General features: G+C 34.0%; 2 protein-coding genes across 3 annotated transcripts in view; one reads left to right on the top strand and one right to left on the bottom strand.

Annotated features, from left to right (window-relative positions):
• Window positions 1-5,962, top strand: part of MRPL47 (mitochondrial ribosomal protein L47) — a 13,397-nt gene extending 7,435 nt beyond the window's left edge. Inside the window, exons 5-7 of the mRNA XM_012734362.1 lie at window positions 476-606; window positions 2,586-2,681; window positions 5,775-5,962. Of these exons, the coding sequence (XP_012589816.1) occupies window positions 476-606; window positions 2,586-2,681; window positions 5,775-5,898 (351 nt within the window). The 3' untranslated portion in view covers window positions 5,899-5,962. The remainder of the gene's footprint in view (window positions 1-475; window positions 607-2,585; window positions 2,682-5,774) is intronic.
• Window positions 5,963-6,313: 351 nt separating this feature from the next.
• The window catches only part of ACTL6A (actin-like 6A), a 35,708-nt gene continuing 20,160 nt past the window's right edge, over window positions 6,314-21,861 (bottom strand). For both annotated transcript variants that reach the window (XM_012734354.1, XM_004674989.2), the window contains exons 4-14: window positions 20,803-20,903; window positions 19,868-19,965; window positions 14,410-14,504; window positions 14,025-14,131; window positions 13,838-13,927; window positions 12,687-12,748; window positions 12,141-12,255; window positions 11,929-12,009; window positions 9,415-9,510; window positions 7,936-8,022; window positions 6,314-6,798 (exon numbers count right to left, since the gene is read on the bottom strand). In XM_012734354.1, coding sequence (XP_012589808.1) covers window positions 6,718-6,798; window positions 7,936-8,022; window positions 9,415-9,510; window positions 11,929-12,009; window positions 12,141-12,255; window positions 12,687-12,748; window positions 13,838-13,927; window positions 14,025-14,131; window positions 14,410-14,504; window positions 19,868-19,965; window positions 20,803-20,903 — 1,013 coding nt within the window. In that variant the 3' untranslated portion in view covers window positions 6,314-6,717. The remainder of the gene's footprint in view (window positions 6,799-7,935; window positions 8,023-9,414; window positions 9,511-11,928; window positions 12,010-12,140; window positions 12,256-12,686; window positions 12,749-13,837; window positions 13,928-14,024; window positions 14,132-14,409; window positions 14,505-19,867; window positions 19,966-20,802; window positions 20,904-21,861) is intronic.

The raw sequence follows: 21,861 nt of genomic DNA, 5'->3' as shown, positions 1-21,861 counted from the left end.
GTGGTAGATGTCTTTTTTGCTCTACAACATTTGTAAAATAAAGTAATTATATCTTTACTTCAGACATTGGCTATTATAAATGCATTATATTTCTAAATACATATAAACACATTATTTGTTGGAAGAGTTTTTGCTAGAGTGGTGTTGTTATAAGACTTAAACTTCAATAGTAGATTATTCTCCCCCTGCTTTAAAAAGTTTATTCAGAGGTGAATTTCAGCTCTTTCAATTAGTAGAAGAAAAACAATAAATTTTCTTCAGGTAAGCTGAAAGTGACCATATTTTTTTTAAACCTCAAATATATGCAATTTTTTTCAAGGTTTCTGACACTACTAAGGAAACTTTATCAAGAAATAAAAAAATTACTCTCAATTTAAGATATAAACTGAATTGTGGGAAGGTATTTTTGGCTCTGGGAAAGTTAAACTAGAAAGAAGTTTGTCATTTTGAATAAGGTGTATTTTTCTTGTCTCAGGTAATAGATTCCATGGATGCATTAGATAAAGTTGTTCAGGAAAGAGAAGATGCTATAAGACTTCTTCAGACTGGTCAAGAAAAAGCTAGACCTGGTGCTTGGAGAAGAGACATCTTTGGAAGAATCATATGGTACAAATTACATTGTGATTTTCTAAAATGAGCATGTAAAGCCCATGCCTCAACCCCATCCAGTATCTCTTAAGAAAACTGATCATATGAGATACCTCAGAGCTGTAGCTAATATAAACATATGTCTCTAAACTCCTTTGGAGCTCCAGAATATGAAGGAAGGTAGATTTATCTGGTAGCCCAGGCATCCCATTTCTATGATTCAGTTTTTATAGGTTCTTTATCGTATGTGAATCACAGGACTTTTGGGAATTTGATGAAAATTATAGGTCTTTTCCCCTAGAAAAACATATCTGTGCACATATAATTTCAGAGTTCTATGCCCCAGTAAACTAATTTTAGGATGCACACCTGTCCTCTTTGCCCATTAAGAAGCTGGGACTATTAAAAAAAACTTTCAGTGAGTTCTTTCGGCTTGTTCCTGTGGCCATCAGGGTGCACATGCAGTTCCCAGAATCCTGATAATAAACTTCACACTGAGGTATAAATAATTGAGAAGAGCAAGTATATTCTCTCTATCACAGGAGTTAATTCATATTTGGATTGAGTTGCCAAAAGATAGCATTATTAGCAGATTTTTAAGCTTAGGTCAACAAAATGGGGAAGGTATTTTGGGTGGTGGGAGAATGTCTTGTTTTTGAAATTATACCAAATAGTAACACTTACTTATAGGTTATTTTGATAATTATACCAAATAATAGCACTTACTTATAGGTTGTGGTGTTTAGGACTCACCGTGCCCCCACAGACCCCCATTCTGAGGCAGTTAAGAAAAACAGGGGCAGCCTGGCCAGACAGAATTTGCAGCTAGATTTAGGGGATCTGTGTTACTATAATCGTTTAAGACAGTGCATGAAATAGATTGCCAAAACATCTAAGAACTTTTATTTTCTATTCATTTTATTTGGGTTGTTCCAATTGAGGTCAACTAGAAAGGGGTGGGAATGTCAATTTTATAATCTGTGGAAGAGCTTTTCTCTTCAAGGATTTTTTTCAATTTTGCTTTTAATTTTTCCTGAGTGAAAATAGTGAACAAAGCAATTATGTCGTCTTTCCTATGTTACTTATAAACTCAGACATTTTAGTTCCAGTGCCTTTTTCCTAATTTTCTGTTGCATGTAAAATTAAGGTAGCCTTATTTTAAATGCAGAGCCCTTTCTTTAAAAAATTACATCCAAAATTTTTTTTCCTCTCAAAAAGAACATTTGACAGTCTTGTTAGGGATTGGTTTTTGGATGTTTCAGCCCCTTGACTGTTACCTTTTTGATGAACTGACGGAAATAAAATACCTAGTATCTTTTGCGACACTGACTATCAAATTATATAATGAAAGCCAGAGTTACAAAGAGATTGAAATTTAGGCTTTAATATAACAGATTAATCTAAATTTTTAAAAAATGCTCAAATCCTCCTACTTTCTTACTTGAAGTATTTTCAAATAAATACAGTATCAATTCATAGTTTCCTTTTTTCCTACTCAACATTATGGATTTTTAGGTTTCATTACGTTGAAATAGATATAGATAACTGTAAAAGTTGGTGCAATTTACTTACATGTTAAAAGTACAAAATATACATGAAATATATACTTATGTTTATGTACACAAATGCATACAAATGTATATGTGATTATGTACATATATAGTTTGTATATATGTAAGAAAACTGGCAATGATACTGTTCAGTTTGTGGCTCAGAACTGTTGTGTAAGTAGAGAATTTTATCTGTATCTTTAAATTTATGATCTGAAGCAAGCACTGCAAAATATTAACATTGCAATTTTGCAATGGGTTTACTTCATTTATATTGCTGTATATTTTCTACACTTTTCTCCAACTTTATAATATTTCTTATTTCATTAACACTTACAAGAGACCTGTAAGGGATATCATTTTGTTTAATCCAAAGAAGGTTAAAATTGTGAACAGTGGAAATGTATTTAGTTTTCTATAAGACATTACTTTTTTCTTTATTGGCAGGCACAAGTTCAAACAGTGGCCTATACCGTGGTACCTAAACAAAAGATACAAGAGGAAACGATTTTTTGCGATGCCCTATGTAGACCACTTTGTCAGGTGAGCTACCCTTGTACCTTAATAATAAAATATTTGACTTTATGTTCAATGACAGATGACGAGGTAATGCATGTTCATTGTGGAAAAATAGAAAAATCAGAGGACAAAGTTTTATATGATCTTACTATTGTGAAATATCTGATAGCATTCTAAAGTATATTCTTCCATGACTTTTCTCTTTCATCAATCTGTATGCAAATAATGGCTAAATCCTTAGATTTAAAAGGAAGGTCTGAATACTTCAGTACCATAAAATATTAGCTCATTTGATTGCAGGGTTCATTAAATGAAGAGGCTCTGGTAAGAAGCCTGTTGTATTTTCTCTGAATTCATCTCATCCTGCAGAATGTCGATTTCTAAGTATTTTCTATAACAAATTAATTTTGGCATTGAGTTTACTATTGAAGAGGGAGAATATAGAACATATTCTATGTAAATGGTCTCATGAACCCCTAGCTAATCATTATAAAAACTAAAACTAGTTTAAAAGTTCCTTTAAAACATGAGAATCCACATCTGATAGCAGACAGAAGCCAAAATTGCAACTGGAATGGGAAAGAATTGCTTGTGGTTTCCAGGGCAGGCTGTTCCCCAATTCCCATTCTGATGACTGCAGAAAGAAACAGGGTAGGGATTCTAGGTTACTGCGTAAAGGTGCTAGAGAAAGATCAGAATTTAAGGAAAGTACTGGAATTTAAAGGGAAATTCCTACAGCTCATGAACTCCAGCTTCTAACTTGGATGGCACATCCTTTTTCAGCAAGTGTCTTTTAAAAAATGATTTTTCCCCCCACATTTGTTCCATACAAAACAACAAAAATACTTCAGAGAAACTTAAAACAGGATTGAAATTTACCTTTACACTGAACTTTTTTTTTCAGTATACTTCAGAATCAGTTTAGGTTCTTCACTTTCTCCACCAAAACCAGCTGCCTCTCATCAAGTTTTATCTTCAGTACTCCATTCTGCATAGCACTTAACCTTTTCATCCTCAGTGCTCTAATGTCCACCAATCCTTCAACTCTTCCTCAAAAATGTCTCCAGGATCTGGCCTTTCTTCAGCACTCTTTGCTCTAGTGCAATTCTGCTTCATCAAATTGAATTACTCACTCCAGTTTATTAAAATGTTGTTTCTGGCTAATTTTCCTCAAGCTTTTTATGACATCAGTGCTGTTGAAGAAACATACAGAATTATTTGTCTACCGTATAAAATCCAGATCCTTCACCACCACCCCATTTTTCCACAATTTAATGTTACCCTTCATCAAAGTTAGACCTTTCTCCTATTTCCTAAATACATTGATCATTTTCTACCATTGTGCTTGTCTTGTTCCTTCAGCTTTGAAATCTCCATATGCAGATGTTTATTGCATTGATGAGCACTTGAAGGCATCTAACTACACTGCTTTTATTTTCTACAATTTCTTCAAGCCGTACCATTTCATCCTTTTGCCCCTTAGTGATATGTAACTTGACTTTTAAATAAAGAATTTATGAATCTGGTACCTTTTTTACAGGCAAAAGCCTTATATCAAAGGAGACAGTATAATCTGATTATTCTTTAAATCTTTTTAAAAAGTTTTAATGAAATAACATTGTCTTACTGGTTTTACAGTGTAGGATTTTTCCCTTTAGGTGTGGTCATGGTAGCTCTCCTATCATCAAGGCACCCATAGTCCATCACCACAGTACATTGTGCTCTTACCCTCTACATCCTCCCATCCCCCTTCTTCCCTGGACACCTCAGCTCTGTAGTCAGCTTTCAAGGGTTTTAAAGTTCCTTTGACCCTTTGTTTGGTTTTTCTGTATTTCCCAAGTGACACTGGTATCTGGTATTTATCTTTCACCTTCTGGTTTATTCCACTTAGCGTAATCCCTGCCAGCTCCGTCCAAGTTGCTAAAAGTAGCTTTGAGTTTATCTTTTTTGATTGCTGAGTAATATTCCGTTGCTCATATAATATACTGTGTCTTTCTTGACCCACTCTTCTGCTTTAGGGCACTTTAGTTATTTCCATATCTTGGCTGTTGTAAATAGTGCTGTAACAAACATAGGAGTGCAGGATTCATTTTGAATTAGCGTTTTGTATTTTGGGAGTACAGAGTTAAGAGTAGAATTGGTAGGTGATATAGCAGATTCACGTAGTCTTTTGAGGAACCTCCACACTGCTTTCCATAGGGCTCAGGCCAGTCTATATTCCCACCAACAGTGAAAGGTTTCTTTTTTCCACACATTTCTAGTTTAATCTGAATATTCTTGAACCTTTATTCTTTCAGATTTTTTTTTTATGAATGATTAAAATTTAAATTTTAATGACTAGTAGATAATCAGATTTCAGCTTAGTTTAGTATTTATATTTTATTACAGAGTAGCTTACATCTTCCTTTGTTTATACATGTATTTTATCTTTAACCAAATATAATGCATATCACAATTTCTATGACCTCCCCCTTAGCAGTGCCATATGATGGTTAGTTAAATACTCCTTTTATGGTATTGCTATAGCTTGTATGCCTACTGATTAATAATCTATCTTGTAAATTACCAACTAAAGTTGAGAATTAGTATCCAAGATCCCATTATTTGCAATTTTTATGATTCATGAGTGGTCATAAGAGAGTAACATAATTAAATGAGGTACAAATGCCTCATATGACATTAGTCATACTGGCACCTAAGCATCATTTCTTAGTGTGGTTTTATTTCTCCTTGTAGAGGGAATGACATGGTATAATGAATATTATTTGAAATTAGGCAATTAGGAAAGTCTCAGGGCATATCTCGGATGTAAAAAGTTTAATATATTCAATAAAATATAGTAGAAAGATAGCTCAACCTGTTATAGGCTCAAAAGATCTATACATTCTTTCCTGTCAGGAAATTAGAAACTGTAAATTAGATGCTTTTGGTTTCACATTTGGCTTGTGCAGGTTTACAGTGACTGTTCAAGTTTAATAATACACATGACATACCTGATACAGAGAGTGGCATGATTGAGGCTTTTAAGTAATTGATTCGAACATATTGCTTGATGTGTTTTCATATTGATAACAGAGAAATTTTACATAAATTGCTGTTATGCTTTTATTATTATAGATTGAAACTTGAGAAACAAATGCGCATCAAAACCAGGAAGAAAAGTTTAGAGAAAAAGAAAGAAAAATTTCTTCAGGAAAAGTTTCCACATCTTTCTCAAACTCAGAAGACAAGTCTTGCTTAAGATGTCTAAGCTCTTCATTGACCATTTTTGGTTTTGATTTATAAAAGTAAATATATATTAAATGGCTTGTCAAGAAATTGTGTTTTAATCAAATAGCTATCAATTGTGGTATTTATATGAGACATACTAATTCTGAAATTGGGTCATGCTTCTTCCAGATATTTTTAATTTCAGGTGTAAAGTTCAAATTACCATTTTCTAAAGTTTTTAGTGTCACCTGTGGTAAAATGATACCAACTGCTCCAGCAAAGGCAATACAGTAGTTTTTGGGATTCAGATAACAGTTTTACTACTATCATTAGTAAAGTATGAAGGGAGTTTGGACTGTTAATAAACAGTAAATACTTTTCACCTAAAATACTGAAAAATACATTTAATGCTTAAAGTGGTGATAACACACAACAGCCCAAAATTGTATTTCTGGAATGGCTAGTAATTTTTATTTAATTTTGCAAGCCTAATGTAAAAAGCATAGGCAATAAGTCTTACTAGTTAATAAAAAGGAGTTCTATCAGTCCACTGGCAATTAAGATACTAAACAAAGTTGAAAAGCATTTTACTGAAAAAAAAAAAAAAATCTTAGAGAAAATAGACATTTATACAAAATTATAAAATGCTTGTAATAAGAATAAGTGTATTTCAAGGAAAGCACAAACTTATTTTAATTTATAGATCCAGTTAAAGCCTTTAAAAATTTAAGTGGGAATTGAAATATGCAAAAATGTATAAACATTCTACAAAAGATGGTCATTCTTTTCCTGAGTATACTAAAGCTATGAAACGTAAGGTGACACAGGAAGGTAGAGATTTGGGAACTCTTTAAGGGCATTTCCTTTCTACACACTGCTTCCCTCCTTCTTCATATTCTTGTTTGGAAATCCACATCTGTTGAAACGTGCCCTGTAAAATAGAAAAGTATATGTATTATTCTACCTTTATGAGAAAGTCTTCTAAATTCTTTATTTTAATAACTCTCACATCTCTGACGAACTCTTAAATTCCCCCGAATGATATTTCATTATTGTTTTCTTATTTCTGTCCTACACACACCCAAAGGCACTATTTAGTCTTGTCTAAGGTTAGAAAGTATATTAAGTCCTTTTAAGTCTGTTACACTATTGTGGGTTTTTCAAATGATGGTGAAAGAAGATAAAGGGTTTAGCTATGATGGCTCTGTGTCAACCTAAAGCTACAACAGAAACTGTTGGAAGGTTTGGTGAACCACAGAACTATTAACAATTATTCTAGAACTTAATAAATGTTAATATTTAGAACTCAAAAGTGCCCCTCAGAACCAAAAATCTTGCAAGTATATATAATATAGTACATAAGCACCATACCAAATAAACAGAAGGTAAAAACATGATCAAAAGAATCTGGGTTACATTAATAAAATCTGCTCCTTAACTATTCAAGTTATTACATGGAATACAATTTGATCTAAAATGTATTAGGAAATTAGAAATAGAGCATGGAAAAGGAATAAGTGGACAGTTTCACTTATAACTTAAAGATACTTAGCTCAAGTACTTTATGACATGTGCCTTGGCTGCTCTGAGGTGAGGGGCAAAATGCTTCAAGTATAGAGTATACAGGAAACTACAAGGACTCCTGAATTCAAGACAGCACCAGTCCAAGCAAAACGCAAAATCTAGCACCATGAATTCACCATTTGCCCCAAGAACAATTTCTGACTTCCTTTCCTCACCATGAGGCAACCAGACATGAGAAGGAGTAACCTAATTGTGCTACAGGTAAGTCCAATGAGAGAAGAGGCATGAATGAGTTAGATTTTCCACCTCCGCTTGAGAGGGGAAACAAATTAGGATTACAAACATCCACTAATAAAGGAATGAAGTATTTCTCTAAATGTTAGAAAATGTAAGACTAATTCTATATTTCTGGTTCTCCAGTTGACAACAGTAAGTACAAAGATAATGTACTTAGTTTTTTTAGTATTTTTATTAAATTCAGTATTTTCACTGGTACAATTAAATTATTCAGTATGATTCTTTATTTTGCGAAGTATTTACTAACCAAAGAAGCAAGAATGGAGCCACCAATCCATGAACTGAACCTCCGTTCCACTGTTGTATTATTTGCAATCAATTTCAACCGCATACTCTAAAACAGGGAAAAGTAAGTATTAGTATGATCAAATATAATAAGGTGACAGGAAGTTAAATTCTGACTTTCTAAGAGATCTAATGATTATCATTAAATGTGCTCTAGGTCAATATATCTAAAGATTAGTAAAATAAGGCATTCAAACTTGTGCTTATGTCAACATTTAACTAAAACTATCAAATACACAAATTCTTTAGGTATTATGAGGGCCTAATAATTTTTTAATGTAGTTATTTAGTGTAACTCCTTAAAAACTAATAGAGGGCAGTTTTTAAAATCTTAAGGTTATGACTATTAATTCTTTCTCTTTAAACCAGGATCTTCTGTCCTCACAAGTTACTATCATATACCAAATGCAGGAGCCATTCAGACCTCTGTCAAATTTTATTGTGTAAGTCCTCTAATAATAAGATAGAACAAGCAACATTAATAATAAACAATTACTCTTAAGCAACATAACCTGTTGTGGGTTAGATAATGTTGAATTCTAATCCCTAGTATTTTGAATGGATATAGGGTTTCTGTGTATGTTGAAGACTAAAAAGTTAAAACAAGTCCTTTTAAGAAAGGGGAGAATGCCATGTGACAATAGAGATAACGTCTGAACTGCCATAGCTACATTCCACAAAACACCAAAGATTGCTGGCAAACCATCAGAAACTAGGAAGGGGGTAAGAAAGGATCTTCAGTATTTCAGAATATCCTGGCCTCACTATATATTGATTCTAGATGTCTAGCTTCTGAACTGAAAGATTTTAAATTGTTTTAAGTCACCCAGTATGTGGTAGCTGGTTATAGCACCCATAGATACTAACAGATCATCCAAATTTTCAAGTCACGACACTCTCCTCCCCACTTCTACACAGACCATATACCAACTTCTTTGAACGACTAGAATATGCCATCTTCCCTTCATATTTTGCACATGGTATTCCTTCCAATTTTTCTGCCTTTTCACAAATGGTCAGCCAGCTGAACAGTTCTAGTCTTTATAGTTTCTTCGAGAGGCCTTCCTCTGAGATTTCCAAGGATTTAGGTGCTTGCTCCTCTGTTCCCAACAGTACTTGTTTCATGACATTCTGAAGCTTTAGCACATTACAGTCATTTTTCATATACCTATACATCCTTGACTGAACCCATGGCAGGCAGGGACTGTATTTTTTTTTAATCCTACCACCTAGCAGATTATAGGCACTTAAGTATGAAAGCAATGAATAAAATAGGATTCAAATAAGAGTAATAGTTATCATCTAGTAAAATGTGAACTTTAAGTAATATTGTACACAAAATACACAAAAATCTACTGAAAAAATGAATCTCATCAATATAAAATTACACCATCAGTGAGAACAGTTAAGGCTGAAGATCACTAAAAAGCAAGTAACTTACTGGGGGGGTTTTCTGAGAAAGCTCCCTATTCAACCTGTCGGTAAAGCTCTGTATTAGTGTGTTTCCTCCTGCCACTATCACACTACCATAGAGACCCTAGGATTAAAAAAAAAATAAGAAAAGTTAGTTAGATCCAAATATTACAAGTTTTAAATGTAACTACAAATTAAAACCATGTCCTTCACTACAATTTTCTCTTTTGTTCTTCTATTATAGATTTGGTAGCTTATTCCAATAGGTCTCAATCCTGGCTATTTATGGGGAGCTTTGAAGACATTAATACCTGGGGGCAATGAAAATCTCTGGGGATAGGGTCCAGCAAAGTTTTGTTAGTTTCTTAGAATGCTCCAAATTCTAACGTACTAAAATGTAATTATCAATAAATTCTAGGTAATTATTCTAAAATCCAATTTTTGGCAATTAGTGGCGATATTTATTACAAGTACAATTTACAATGCATAATTTAGAGTTCTCATTCGGAAGCTGTATACTTAAAATCAGATAATGACATTAAGTCATGATTATGATGGACAAAGCATAATCAGAAAATATTCCTGACCAAAATGATTACTACTATTCTCTATTGCAAGGGTTAGCCATCAGAACTACATGAGGAAATTTCTTCGAAACCTGCAGGGTGAGCCCTTCTAAATAAAAAGAAATTTTTATTTATAAAAAGCATTTTTACTTTTAATTTGCATATATGCATCAGAAAGTTGAATGTCAGCAACTGTTTAGTGGCCAAATTTATATTTTAAAAATTCCAAATGCTTAAATCAGCTAGCTTTTCTAATGAAAAAAAATGGAACATAGCAGCATCTTCTTGCAATCACAATCACTTAAAAGAAGTGATCACACTGAAAGCAAGATGCTGTCACTCTCTTGCAGTAAATCTACTTCAATTCAATTGCATCCCCCTCAAAAGTAGCCTTGGATTTACACAAAAAAATTCCATACTTAAACCCCTACTGTCCCAGGAGCACATGCCTGTGAGATGATTGGCTGAAATAAAGAACTTTATCCATGGCCACCTGAAAGTCTTTCAAACATGCTTTTGACACACCTGTAGCTATGAGCAAACACTGTGCTCTATGCAAGTGAATTAATTAAAAATTGAGGGAGTATGTTGGCTACAAACTGACTAGGGTTTAAAGAAGATAATAAGTATAATGTATAATATGGACTTGGTGTTTAAAGTGTGAAGTCCAATTTCCGGTTATAATAAAATCATGGGGCCATAATGCACAGCATGGTTAAGTATAGTTATTAATACTGTATTGCATATTTGAAAGATGCTAGGAGAGTTTATTTTTTTTTAATGTTATTTATTAAATCATCTTTCATTTACAATGTGTGGTCTCCCCATGAAATTATCACCACCAATTCACCCATGCACTATCACCTTAGTCCCTTTGTGCTCTTCCCACTCCTGTCCTGCTCCTCCTCCCTCCTCCTCCCCTATAGAATGTCTCTGATCTATAGTTGCCCAATGATTTTGATTTTCACTTTATTATACTTTTTTTTCCTCTTGATCCCTTATTTGGTTCCTCCACACTCCTCTAGAATATATCTTAAAGTTCTCATCACAAGAAAAAAGGCTTTGTAAACTGTGTGGTGATAAGTGGTAACCAGACTTACTGGGGTGATCATTTCACAACATATACAAATACTGACTCATTATATTGCAAGCCTGAAACTAATATGCCAATTACACTTCTATTTAAAAGACAAAATGTAAGAAAAATTAAAATAGAAAGATCACTTAAACTGAACTCCATATAAAAGCCACACCTTCCTGAAAAACAAAAGTAGTAAATAAAATTGTGCTACATACAAGAAAAAAAAAACACAAATAATATATATATAATAATATATAACAATAATATAAATGGAGTGTCACATTTTGCAAATCTCTAGTCCAGCACTACCAGATTGTGATGACAGAAATATTCTATAAATGCACTATCGAACAGCAGCCACTAACTTCTTTTATCATGTAGCTAGTAAACTTAGGAACTAAAATTATTTTTATTTATTTTGAGTATTCACAGGTAGCCAGAAGTTACATTACACACCAGAGTTCTAGAGTTACTCATTTTCGCTTTTAATATTTTTTAAACATTATTTAAAAATGGACTTTAAAAATCAATGCCCAAAGTTGGGCCCTCCCTGGTGGCGCAGCGGGTTAAAGCACTGCACTGAGAAGCTGAAGCCACTTCCGCATGAGTTTGATACCCGCCTGCCCAGGAGGTGACCACGTGGCATGGCAGACCTCTCCTCAGCTGCTCCCCTCAGCAGTGTACTTCATAGATCTTGCCTGTTCTGCTCCCCGCTGTCTCTGGTGAAGCCTCTCACCACCCCTGAGCCTTCTGGCCTGTACCCCAGTTCTGTATGTACAAATAAGTAAATCTTTAAAAGAAAAAATCAATGCCCAAAGTTACCAACTTAAATAATAATTTGGGGTATTTCACTGTCCTAAACAATACCTGTATACAAAAGAGGGTTGGCACTTACTGGTCTGATGTCAATATCACACATTCCAACACTTGTAGTAACAACATGACTGACTCCCAGCATTGTATTTCCCGATAATCCCTGTAGAAAATAAAAGAACTTCAAACAATAAAGTACACCCCCCAAAATTTAGTCCCATTAAGGTTTTATAATTATATAGGACTTTTAAATACACAAATAAAGCAAGACTAGCAGTGAAATAAGTTTCGTACCTTTACATTAGAAGGGTCAAATAATCCTTCAGGAATCTTTAACCGTTCTGCACCAAAATCACAGTTGTAGCCATTGGGAAATTCATAATGAACAGTTGGCATCTGTGCAGCTACTCTGAAAACATAAGAAAAAAGACAAAAAATAATATTCTTCAAAATTGTATTTACTAAAATGTAACCAACTTGAAATAGAGCAAAATGAGAATATTTTAAAAAGGTATTCAGTGTTTCATAACATAACCTTGTAACTTTAGAGTAGATTATGCACATCTTTTTACTTCATATATGTATATTCTAAAGTTGAGATTAACGTAGGTTTATAATGTACAGGGTTCGAGATAAAGGCTTACACCTCTTCAAAAATATGCTTCCATACCATATCCACCACCACAGTCCCATACTAGAGGCCATTGTAGGCTAAGCATAACCTATGATTTTCTTTAAACATATCTTTTAAGTCTACAATTTTTAAAAAGATTAGCATCAAGATTTCAATGAACTATTAATTAATTAATTACAAGACTTAGACAAAATAAAAAAACATACTGTTCATCATAAGTTGAATCAGATACTTGAAGTACTGAAGCTTGAAAATCCTGGATAACACACTACGGATTAAACAAGGATTAAAACAAAAAGAAAAAGCATTATTAATTTTTCTTTGCAATCTATACTTTCATGACATCATGTTTTAAATACTTTTTATGAATGAAACTGGAAGACATTCCTGGATGAGTAAGGCATTTCAGGGGTATAAATCTACCTGGCAAAGACCAAGTATCAAGAAACCCAACTCTAAACATTTGCATTAGAACTAAGCCATATTATATAAAATTTAAATTACAATACTTACAGAACAACAGTGAGGTAAACAATTGGAAACCGTTTTACCACAGTTTTGTATAACAAAATCAGTTTTAAAGCACCATTTTTTTTTCTCTTTAAAGTTTGGACTTGACTTACATTTCATTACACTATTATAAACACAGGCTTATATATTATATCTTATAAAACTTTTAATGACTGTATAGTATAACACTGTTAAAAATTGATGTGAAATATATATTATCTTTAGGCTGTTGAGAAAAACATCTTGTCTAATATCTAGGCAAAACCACTAAATTATCTTCAGATTTTTAATGTCTTTCTTGTACTAACACCCACAAAAAAAATCTTCATCTTTAGGTACAAATAACTCACAAGATATATTCCTATGTCATAGTAAATTATGACTTTCATATACTTCTATGGTTATAAATGAACATATACATTGTGGTATGACAGGTTATTTCACTAACCTCCTATATTCAGAAATGGATATTTACTAAAGAGAAATCCTTGTTGGGTCCTTGCTATGAATAACAAGACCTGTTACATGGCTGATTGATGTTGGAATGAGAATACAACAGCTACCCTCACAGGCCTCCACAGGCTAAAATCATTTTACTAACCAAAAAATGTACAAAAACAGCATAGCATTTGTTTACACCTAAAAACCAAACTTCCAAATCTTACCACAGTAATTCAAGTGAATATAGATTGTTATATACTTGTTTGGCAAGTATGAGAAACAAACTTCTTCATAAAGTTTTTAGGTAAAATGATCTTTAAAACTATGAAGCTTAAAAATACAAAGCTCTCCTAATCTATGCAAAGACAGCCTATAATGTTCTCATACGGAGTTAAGGGCTACTTACATTACACATGTAATTGTGCCAAGACCTTGTAACCTGAGGCAGCTTTTCTTTTCTTTTCCAGTTTGCTGGAGATCCTTCACGAACAGCTTCCTGAGCACCAAGAGCACATGTGCTAGGTTAACAGAATTCACAACAGGGTACAGGGAGTGGAGATGAATTCCAAAAAGAAAATTCAATTATCACTTACTTTTGATGCAATCATATATGGAGGAATCAATTCTATATTCATTTCTTGGAAGAGTTCTCTGCATTGCATAGTAATAAAGTCTCCAGCAAGAGGGGATTTCACAATACCTATGAAACAGAGTAAAGTTTAGGAAATACTAAATCAAAGCTTCTTGGGAAAAATTTGCTGTGTACCTGTGAAATTTTTTTCAAATAAAATTAACTGAACAATTCCATGTATCAGTTTGAAATATACATTATATACTAAAGATTAAAAGCACTCTTAAAAAAGAAACATTTGGAAACTAATATGTTTTGATAGTCCAATTCATTGTTTTATTCAATATTTCATTACGAGTGTACTCTTGACAACCAACATTGGCTTAGCCCTGGTTAAATACATTTACCTTGCTGGAGGACATAGCCATCATGGACGGGAATTGCAGTGGTATGAGTGGCTCCACTGTCCAAAATCAGCCCAGTAGAACGGCCATTCGCAAATCTAGTTTAAGTTAATTAAGGAAAGTAAAGTAGTATCATGGCTGCTAAAATAGTATTTATTATAAAGGGAAAGTTTCACAAGGCATTTCCTCAACATCTGCATTATGGTGTAGAATGTGTTAAATAAAACCTAGAGGTGAAAACTGGTATCAGCTAGTAACGGATTTTGAAACAAGTAACAACAGGCAGGACTTCCAGAATGGTGGTATGAGCAACTTGGCCTTTCTTCCAAAAAGAGAAAACTACTAAAGCTGCTCAAAATTCACATAATCATTCAAAGTCTCTGGAGACAGAGTGAAGAGTTTATAACAAACTGAGAAGCATCTAACAAGAAGCTGTAGAAATTTGGAGGCTACGGCAATTGAAGTTGTAGTATAGTCATGTGCACATCAGCACATCAGATTCAAGAACCACTTCAGCAATTTGGTAGCTGAGTGGCAATTTTTAATTCCCCCAACTCAATGGGAAGAGCAATTCCAGGTAGATTTAACAGTCAATAAATTGCTGCAGATCCCATTTTCCACAGCTGTGGACTACAGAAAGAATATATTACATAAACACCATAAACCAATCAGTCATTTAATCAGTCACCAAATATTTACTAAGCATGTTATGTGCTTGAATCTAGTGCTGATAAAGAAGGGAGGTGAATCTGCTAGCTTGCATTAACATTCCAATGTAAGCGCAGAAGATGTATAAAGGTAAATCCAAACTTTTCTTTTGCTCTGTTTGGTGAAGTAGAGATTGTAAAGCCATAAAAAGACAGCTCAGGATGCCCAATCAGTGAAGGGACCATGGGGGTAAAGTAAGAAAACCAAGAAGCAAAGAAAGCGTGGTGAAACCCAAGAAGTGCGAGTGCTTCGGTACAGTCTGAAAGAAAAACAAAGGAAAGAAAATGTGGAAGATGATTCTGACTTTAAGCAGACCAGAAATTTAGGAGATTACAGTTGCAGTGTGCAGAATGGGCAAGAGGGCGGGCTGCAGTAATCCTGAAACAGCTTACACCTAAAACAGTGCTACTCAACAAAGAGAAGTAGCCGGATTTGAAAAATGGGGATAAAGAATACACAGGTCTTGATGACTGCCTAAATGTGACAGGTTATAAAGATTTCTTTCTGGTCTGGACAACTGGAAGATGATACATAGAAAGCAAAGGGATAAATGTAGAGGAGGGAAAGAAAACAAATTCTGTTTTGCACATATTGAGTTTTAAGTGCTTAAACAAAAAATAGAAAAAATTCTGGTAGGTGGATAGGCATGGATGTAATTCACAAGAAAGAGCTGGGACAGAGATGTGGATTTTGGAATCTGTGTATGCCTGAATGTGACCTATGGGCAAATTAAGCCAGAAAGTGCATGTCAGAGAAATGAAGGGCTAGGTAGAGGCACAAATCCAAGAAATAGGTGGGGTGATTAAAGAGATCTGAGAATAAATGACCAGAAAGATATAGTATTGAGTTACCTTTGCTATTATTGGTATTCTATTGCCCTCTGGTCACCCGTTTATATACATAAATGTGAATTTTATCTGTATTAGTAAAAAGTGAAACAGTAACACCAGGCTAAAAAGTGACATAAAGGTGTATGAACTTTCCTATAGATGACAATTATAAAACCTGGACATTTTATTAAAAATTATCATTTTCAGATACCATGAAATGTTCAAAGACAGTCAAAATTCAGCCAAAATTTCTCATAAAACTGCAACTGGCCCTCCCTGGTGACGCAGTGGGTTAAAGCACAGCACTGAGAAGCTAAGGTCACTTCTGCATGAGTTCAAATCCCGCCTGTCCCGGAGGTGACCACATGGCGTGGCAGACCTCTCCTGACCCGCCCGCTGCTCCCCTCAGTAGTGTACTTCGTAGATCTGCCTGTTTGGCTCCCCACTCTGTCTCTAGTGAAGCCTCTCACCGCCCCTGAACCTCTAGCCTGTACCCCTGTTCTGTATGCACAAATAAATAAATCTTAAAAAAAAAAAAAAAAAACTGCAACTGAAAGAAGAACTTCCCTTAAAGTGCTACCCAGTTCCATGGCTGTGGATTAGAAAAAACAGTGGGGGGAAATTTCAACTTTATCACCATGAGTAAACAATGAGAAGTCAGGGCAGAAAGAAAAACTGGACATTTAAGACGGAAACCCTGGTAGCAAAATAATCACAAAAAAATGATACCTGACATCTGAGTTTGATCCCTGACATCTGAGTTTATCTATCCAAACCTTTGACTGCTGAACTATTGAATTGCAGGACTTGAAAGGACCTAAACAAAACAGAAAGAGGAGAGAACAATCTACTTTTGAAAAACAAAGCTGCATAAGCATGTTCTTTATTTTTTAAAAAAGATTTATTTATGCATACAGAAGTGGGGTACAAGCCAGAGGTGCAGGGGCGGTGAGAGGATTCACCAGAAGAGTGGGGAGCAGAACATGCAGATCGACAAAGAACACTGCTGAAGAGAGCAGTGGGCGGGCCAGAAAGGTCTGCCACGCCATGTGGATCACCTCTGGGGTGGGAATTGAACTCGCACTGAAACAGCTGCAGCTAGCTTGCAATGCTGCTTCCTTACCCGTTGCATCAACAGGGAGGGACCAACGTGCTCTTTTTAGCCCACTGTATTCTCCAATGTTTATATGGCTCAGATAGCAGAAAACTAAAACCCTCCTCACCGGCTTAAGAGCTAAGAGAACAGAGCCTGACACTGGCAAATACAGGAATGCCACTATCATCAGTTAAGTTGGTCTTCTCACTAATATTTTTGTTTTGAAAGAATTGTAGTTGTCATTTTCATAAAAATGCTACTTGTTTTAACACCAACAGGTCTATTTTTGTTATTTTTAAATGCATAAGTAAATATTTAAAAATACTTAGTTTTAATTTCTCAAATAGTAGTATCAATAGATAAAATCTTTATAAACAAAAGCTCTTTGGGGTCTGCAATAACTTTTAAAAGTATAAAGGAGTGGGCCCTCCCTGGTGGCACAGCGGGTTAAAGCGCGGCACTGCAAGCCAGCCGCAGCCGATTCAGTGGAAGTTCGATCCCCGCCCCGGAGGTGACCACATGGCATGGCAGACCTCTCCTGTCTCCTCGCTGCTCCCCTCAGCAGTGTACTTGGTCAATCTGCCTGTTCTGCTCCCCACTCTGTCTCTGGTGAAACCTCTCACCATCCCTGCACCTCTGGCCTGTACCCCAGTTCTGTATGCATAAATAAATTTTAAAAAAAAAAGTATAAAGGAGTGCTGAGACCATAATGTTTGAGAAGTCAAAACAATTTTTAGAATAATATTAAACTGTTAATTGCCACTGTAACTTCCATTCTCTCATGAAAACAGTTTTCCAGAGGCAGTTATGTGCAATATACAACAGACTAAATGCAAAAGCCAGGTATGAGAATACAGCTTCTGCTATCAAATCCAACATATGAAAACGTCTAGCATGATAATGTTCTTCTAATTAATAATTTCCTTATATTAACATAATGTATTTATTACTACTCTATCTAAAATAATTGAATATAATTTCTAAGTTTTTGTTTTAGTTTCTAATATGATAGATAAAGACTGCTAGCTTTAAAAAATAAAAGTTCTTTATCTAAAAATTTGAGAACCCTGATCCAGAGGAACATAATTAAGAACATAATTGTTCAACAAAATCCAGAATGTGAGAAATTTTACAGGACAATCTACTTCCCTTAACAAACCAAAGAAATAAAGTGATGAAAAAAGAATGCACAGAGTAAAAGAAAACTCAGAGACATATCAAACAAATACAATGTATGACTCTTGTTTGGGCACAGATTCAAATAAACTGTTTTAAAGAAAAGGTGTGGTTCAATAAAATATTCTATCTTCCTTTAAAAAAGAAATGTTCTATAGCAAAAAAATGAAATAATGTCCAATTATTTTGTTTATACAGTCTTTCTAAGGAAGCAGCTAAACAGACCTATGTTGAAACTCAAGATCGCAATTTTAAAATTGTGGACTTGAACCAATTTGCTTTCTTTGACTGTTTCCAATAGGTTTACTATGAAAATTAAATTAAATAATGTGTACACTGAGTCTCCAAGTACTACACATCCTTTACTCAAAGCCTAAAATGGTTCTCTAGGCTCTGAAGTTTCAAATTTTTTAAATGTAACACACATATCCTCTACAGTCTAATCTAACCCTAATTTTACAACTCCCTCTAACTTCTAGCATATAAATCTTCAACTATAAACTAAGTCACTGTAACAAATACTTGCACTTTCCACACTTTTGCTCAAGTCATCTCCAACACACAGCACTATAGACAAATGTTAGATTACAGTTACCACAGTGATTCACATATATCTATATACATGAATATATACAAAGAGAGGTACTTAAATATTACAGTAATCTAGGAGATAGGATAAACAAGTGAAAAATGAAGTTCTGTTTTCAAGCAATTAATTCAAGAATGCAGCACAACTTGGACTTTAGGGTTTTTAGTTCTACATCATGCAAATAAATTTTATTTTCTTACAAAGTTTTGTTAGAGTACTCTACTCCTCCACTCAGCTGCCATGATTGTTATACAAAAAATTCAAATTAGGGCCCTCCCTGGTGGCGCAGCAGGTTAAAGCATAGCACTGAGAAGCTAAAGCCACTTCTGCATGGGTTCAATTCCCGCCTGCCCAGGAGGTGACCACATGGCGTGGCAGATCTCTCCTGACCCACCCACTGCTCCCCTCAGCAGTGTACTTCATCAATCTGCCTGTTCTGTTCCACACTCTGTCTCTCTGGTGAAGCCTCTCACCGCCCCTGAGCCTCTGGCCTGTACCCCAGTTCTGTATGCACAAATAACTAAATCTTTTAAAAAAAAAATCAAATTAATCATGTATTTCCTTATGAATTTTGCCAGTATTATTCTGAAGTACTATTTAAATCTATTAGTGTTTAGTAATACATATACTATAAATTATTTCAGGTCAAGATATAATATTTCCCTATCCTTTCCTTAATAGGCTTACTAAGTGGTGATTAAATCTTAATTTATAGCTAACTTCCACATCTCTAAGGTATTAGATAGGAGCAAAGGAAAAGTATATTAAGAAAACAGGCAGTTTAAGCACTGCCATCTACTCACTCTCCTAAAAAAAAATTTTTTTAATCCCTTTAAAAAGGACTGAAGTGTAACTATCCCATTTCTCTCTATCTTCAGATACAATAGTATGATTCCAATAAGAAACACTAAGAGAGACAAGTAAAAATCAAAAGTGAATATACTGCCTGTCCCCCAAACTTCAGAACCAGCTAGAATTGATTGAAGACTACTGGGTGCATTGCCTTTTAATACCACAGCATTTATTTCTAGAGAAAAGTTGGTATTACTCTTTCAAGGATACGCTGTCAAAACTGCAGTTTTGCATAGGAAGAAAGCAGGGATGTTGTAGTGTTCAAACATTAATTCTGTCAGTTTCTCTCTCTTTGCCCTAGTATTCCACTTGAGAAGAGGAAAAAAGAAATACAAGTTATTGTTATAAAAATGAAAATGTTGCTTTATCTCGAGTCATCATAGTACTATTTAACAAAGATATAAAACATTAAAAATGAATAAATAACATGAAAAATAATCCTAACTTCTTTTTAATATTATTTCAAATTATTTATAAATAAATTTAATAAGCAAACCAAACAAAACTAAAATTATACAATAAGCAAAATTGCCTTGCTATGAAGTCTAAAAATAATATTTTTCAAAATATAAGAAAATGAAGATTCTTATAAACAAAGCATTATAAAATCTTAGGAGTACATATTGTAATCAAAATCCTAAATATAAATTTCCAAACACCAAATTCTTGTTTATAACTTATAAATGGAACTCATGAAGACTGAAACAAAATACTGATCATTGATTATCATTATGCTAGCTCTTTAGGCCCTTTGACCATGTACGAAATGAATTTCATGGGAGACTTTAGCAATTTCCTGTCCTGGTTCAATACTTGAGTTAAACGTAAAAGTAGATCTATACTACCCTTGAAGCACAAGGGAAAATTCACAAGCCAAATGGGCGCCAGGAAATCACAGGCTTTTCAAGGAAAATCAAATGTTTTCTTCAATCACCAGACCCCATTATGTTGTTTGACTAGTTTATTGAAATTGTGAAAGTTGTATAATACTTAGAAATTAATTCCTAATTTTAAAAATTAAAAAAATGAATTTCTATGTATTTTAAAACAAAGAGGCAATCACCAAATAAGTTAAGGAAAAAAATAAAAACTCCTAAATTAAAAAACAAAACTGGAGAAACTTGGAAAAGGAAAGTCTGTCTCACCGGTGCTTCTGACATGAGAACAGGATGCAGGCTAGCTTCTGATTTGACATGCATTTTATAGGTATGGTCCAAAATAGCCTGGAAACTATCCCAGTCTTCAACTAGAATATGAAATTAATTTTGAAAACAATGCTTAGTTGAAGATGAATAAAACACTCTTTGATCTAGCTTTACACTTTTATAGAATCTACTTACTTTACAGATCTACTTCATTATAATGTACTTTAGATAACATCATATTTGTCTTCTAGATATAGAACCTTTTTGGTTCCTCCAGCTCACAAACCCCAGACCTGTCCCAAATGCAACTAATATACCTAATAGACCTAAAATACCAAATCAATGTTGCTCAATAAGTACTAGAGATTCCATTTGTGATCAAACTGATTAGGGGAAATATAAAGCATTGTATGTCATTAGCCTGACTTTTAAAAAACTTTGTTTTTCCATTTTGTAACTGTATTATTTATATTGCTTAAAAAATGTTTACAATTACTTCCAAATCATAAACACATAATATACATAATACACATGAATATAAAATTCATTATCTATTGTACTTTAGGAGACCATTTTCACTGTGTGAAAATCATTTTCTTAGTAGTTAAACCAAAAAGTACGAAAGAAAAAAAATGCTTCACAATATACTTGAACAAAAACACTGCAAAACATTTAATAATTATAGCTTTATATTATTCTCAATAGATACTAGTGTGTCTTTTATTTGGTATCCACCTAAACATTCCATTAAAATTGCTTCTTAAAGTTATTAATAACCTGTAAAAGGTAAATCCAGTGGATATTTCACACTGTACTCTCACTTGACATCTGAAAATGATCAGACACTATTAACTACTCAAAAATTTACAAACTTTTCTTCTGCCACAACCTAAAAAAGAAAAGTCATTATACAATCACAGCTTTTTTTTTTGGGGGGGGGGGACAGACTTCAATGATACTTTAACATTTCTCTTCCTCAATGTCACAGCTGAGGACAAATCTTGTACCTCTAGACTTCTAGAACAATATTATTATTTACTCAATTCTTTGTCCTGAATT

Source organism: Condylura cristata, unplaced genomic scaffold (assembly GCF_000260355.1).
Source record: "Condylura cristata isolate star-nosed mole 26May11 unplaced genomic scaffold, ConCri1.0 scaffold00003, whole genome shotgun sequence".
NCBI lineage: Eukaryota > Metazoa > Chordata > Mammalia > Eulipotyphla > Talpidae > Condylura > Condylura cristata.
Note: the sequence above shows the minus strand (reverse complement) of the source record. Positions and strands in the feature narration are given on the sequence as shown.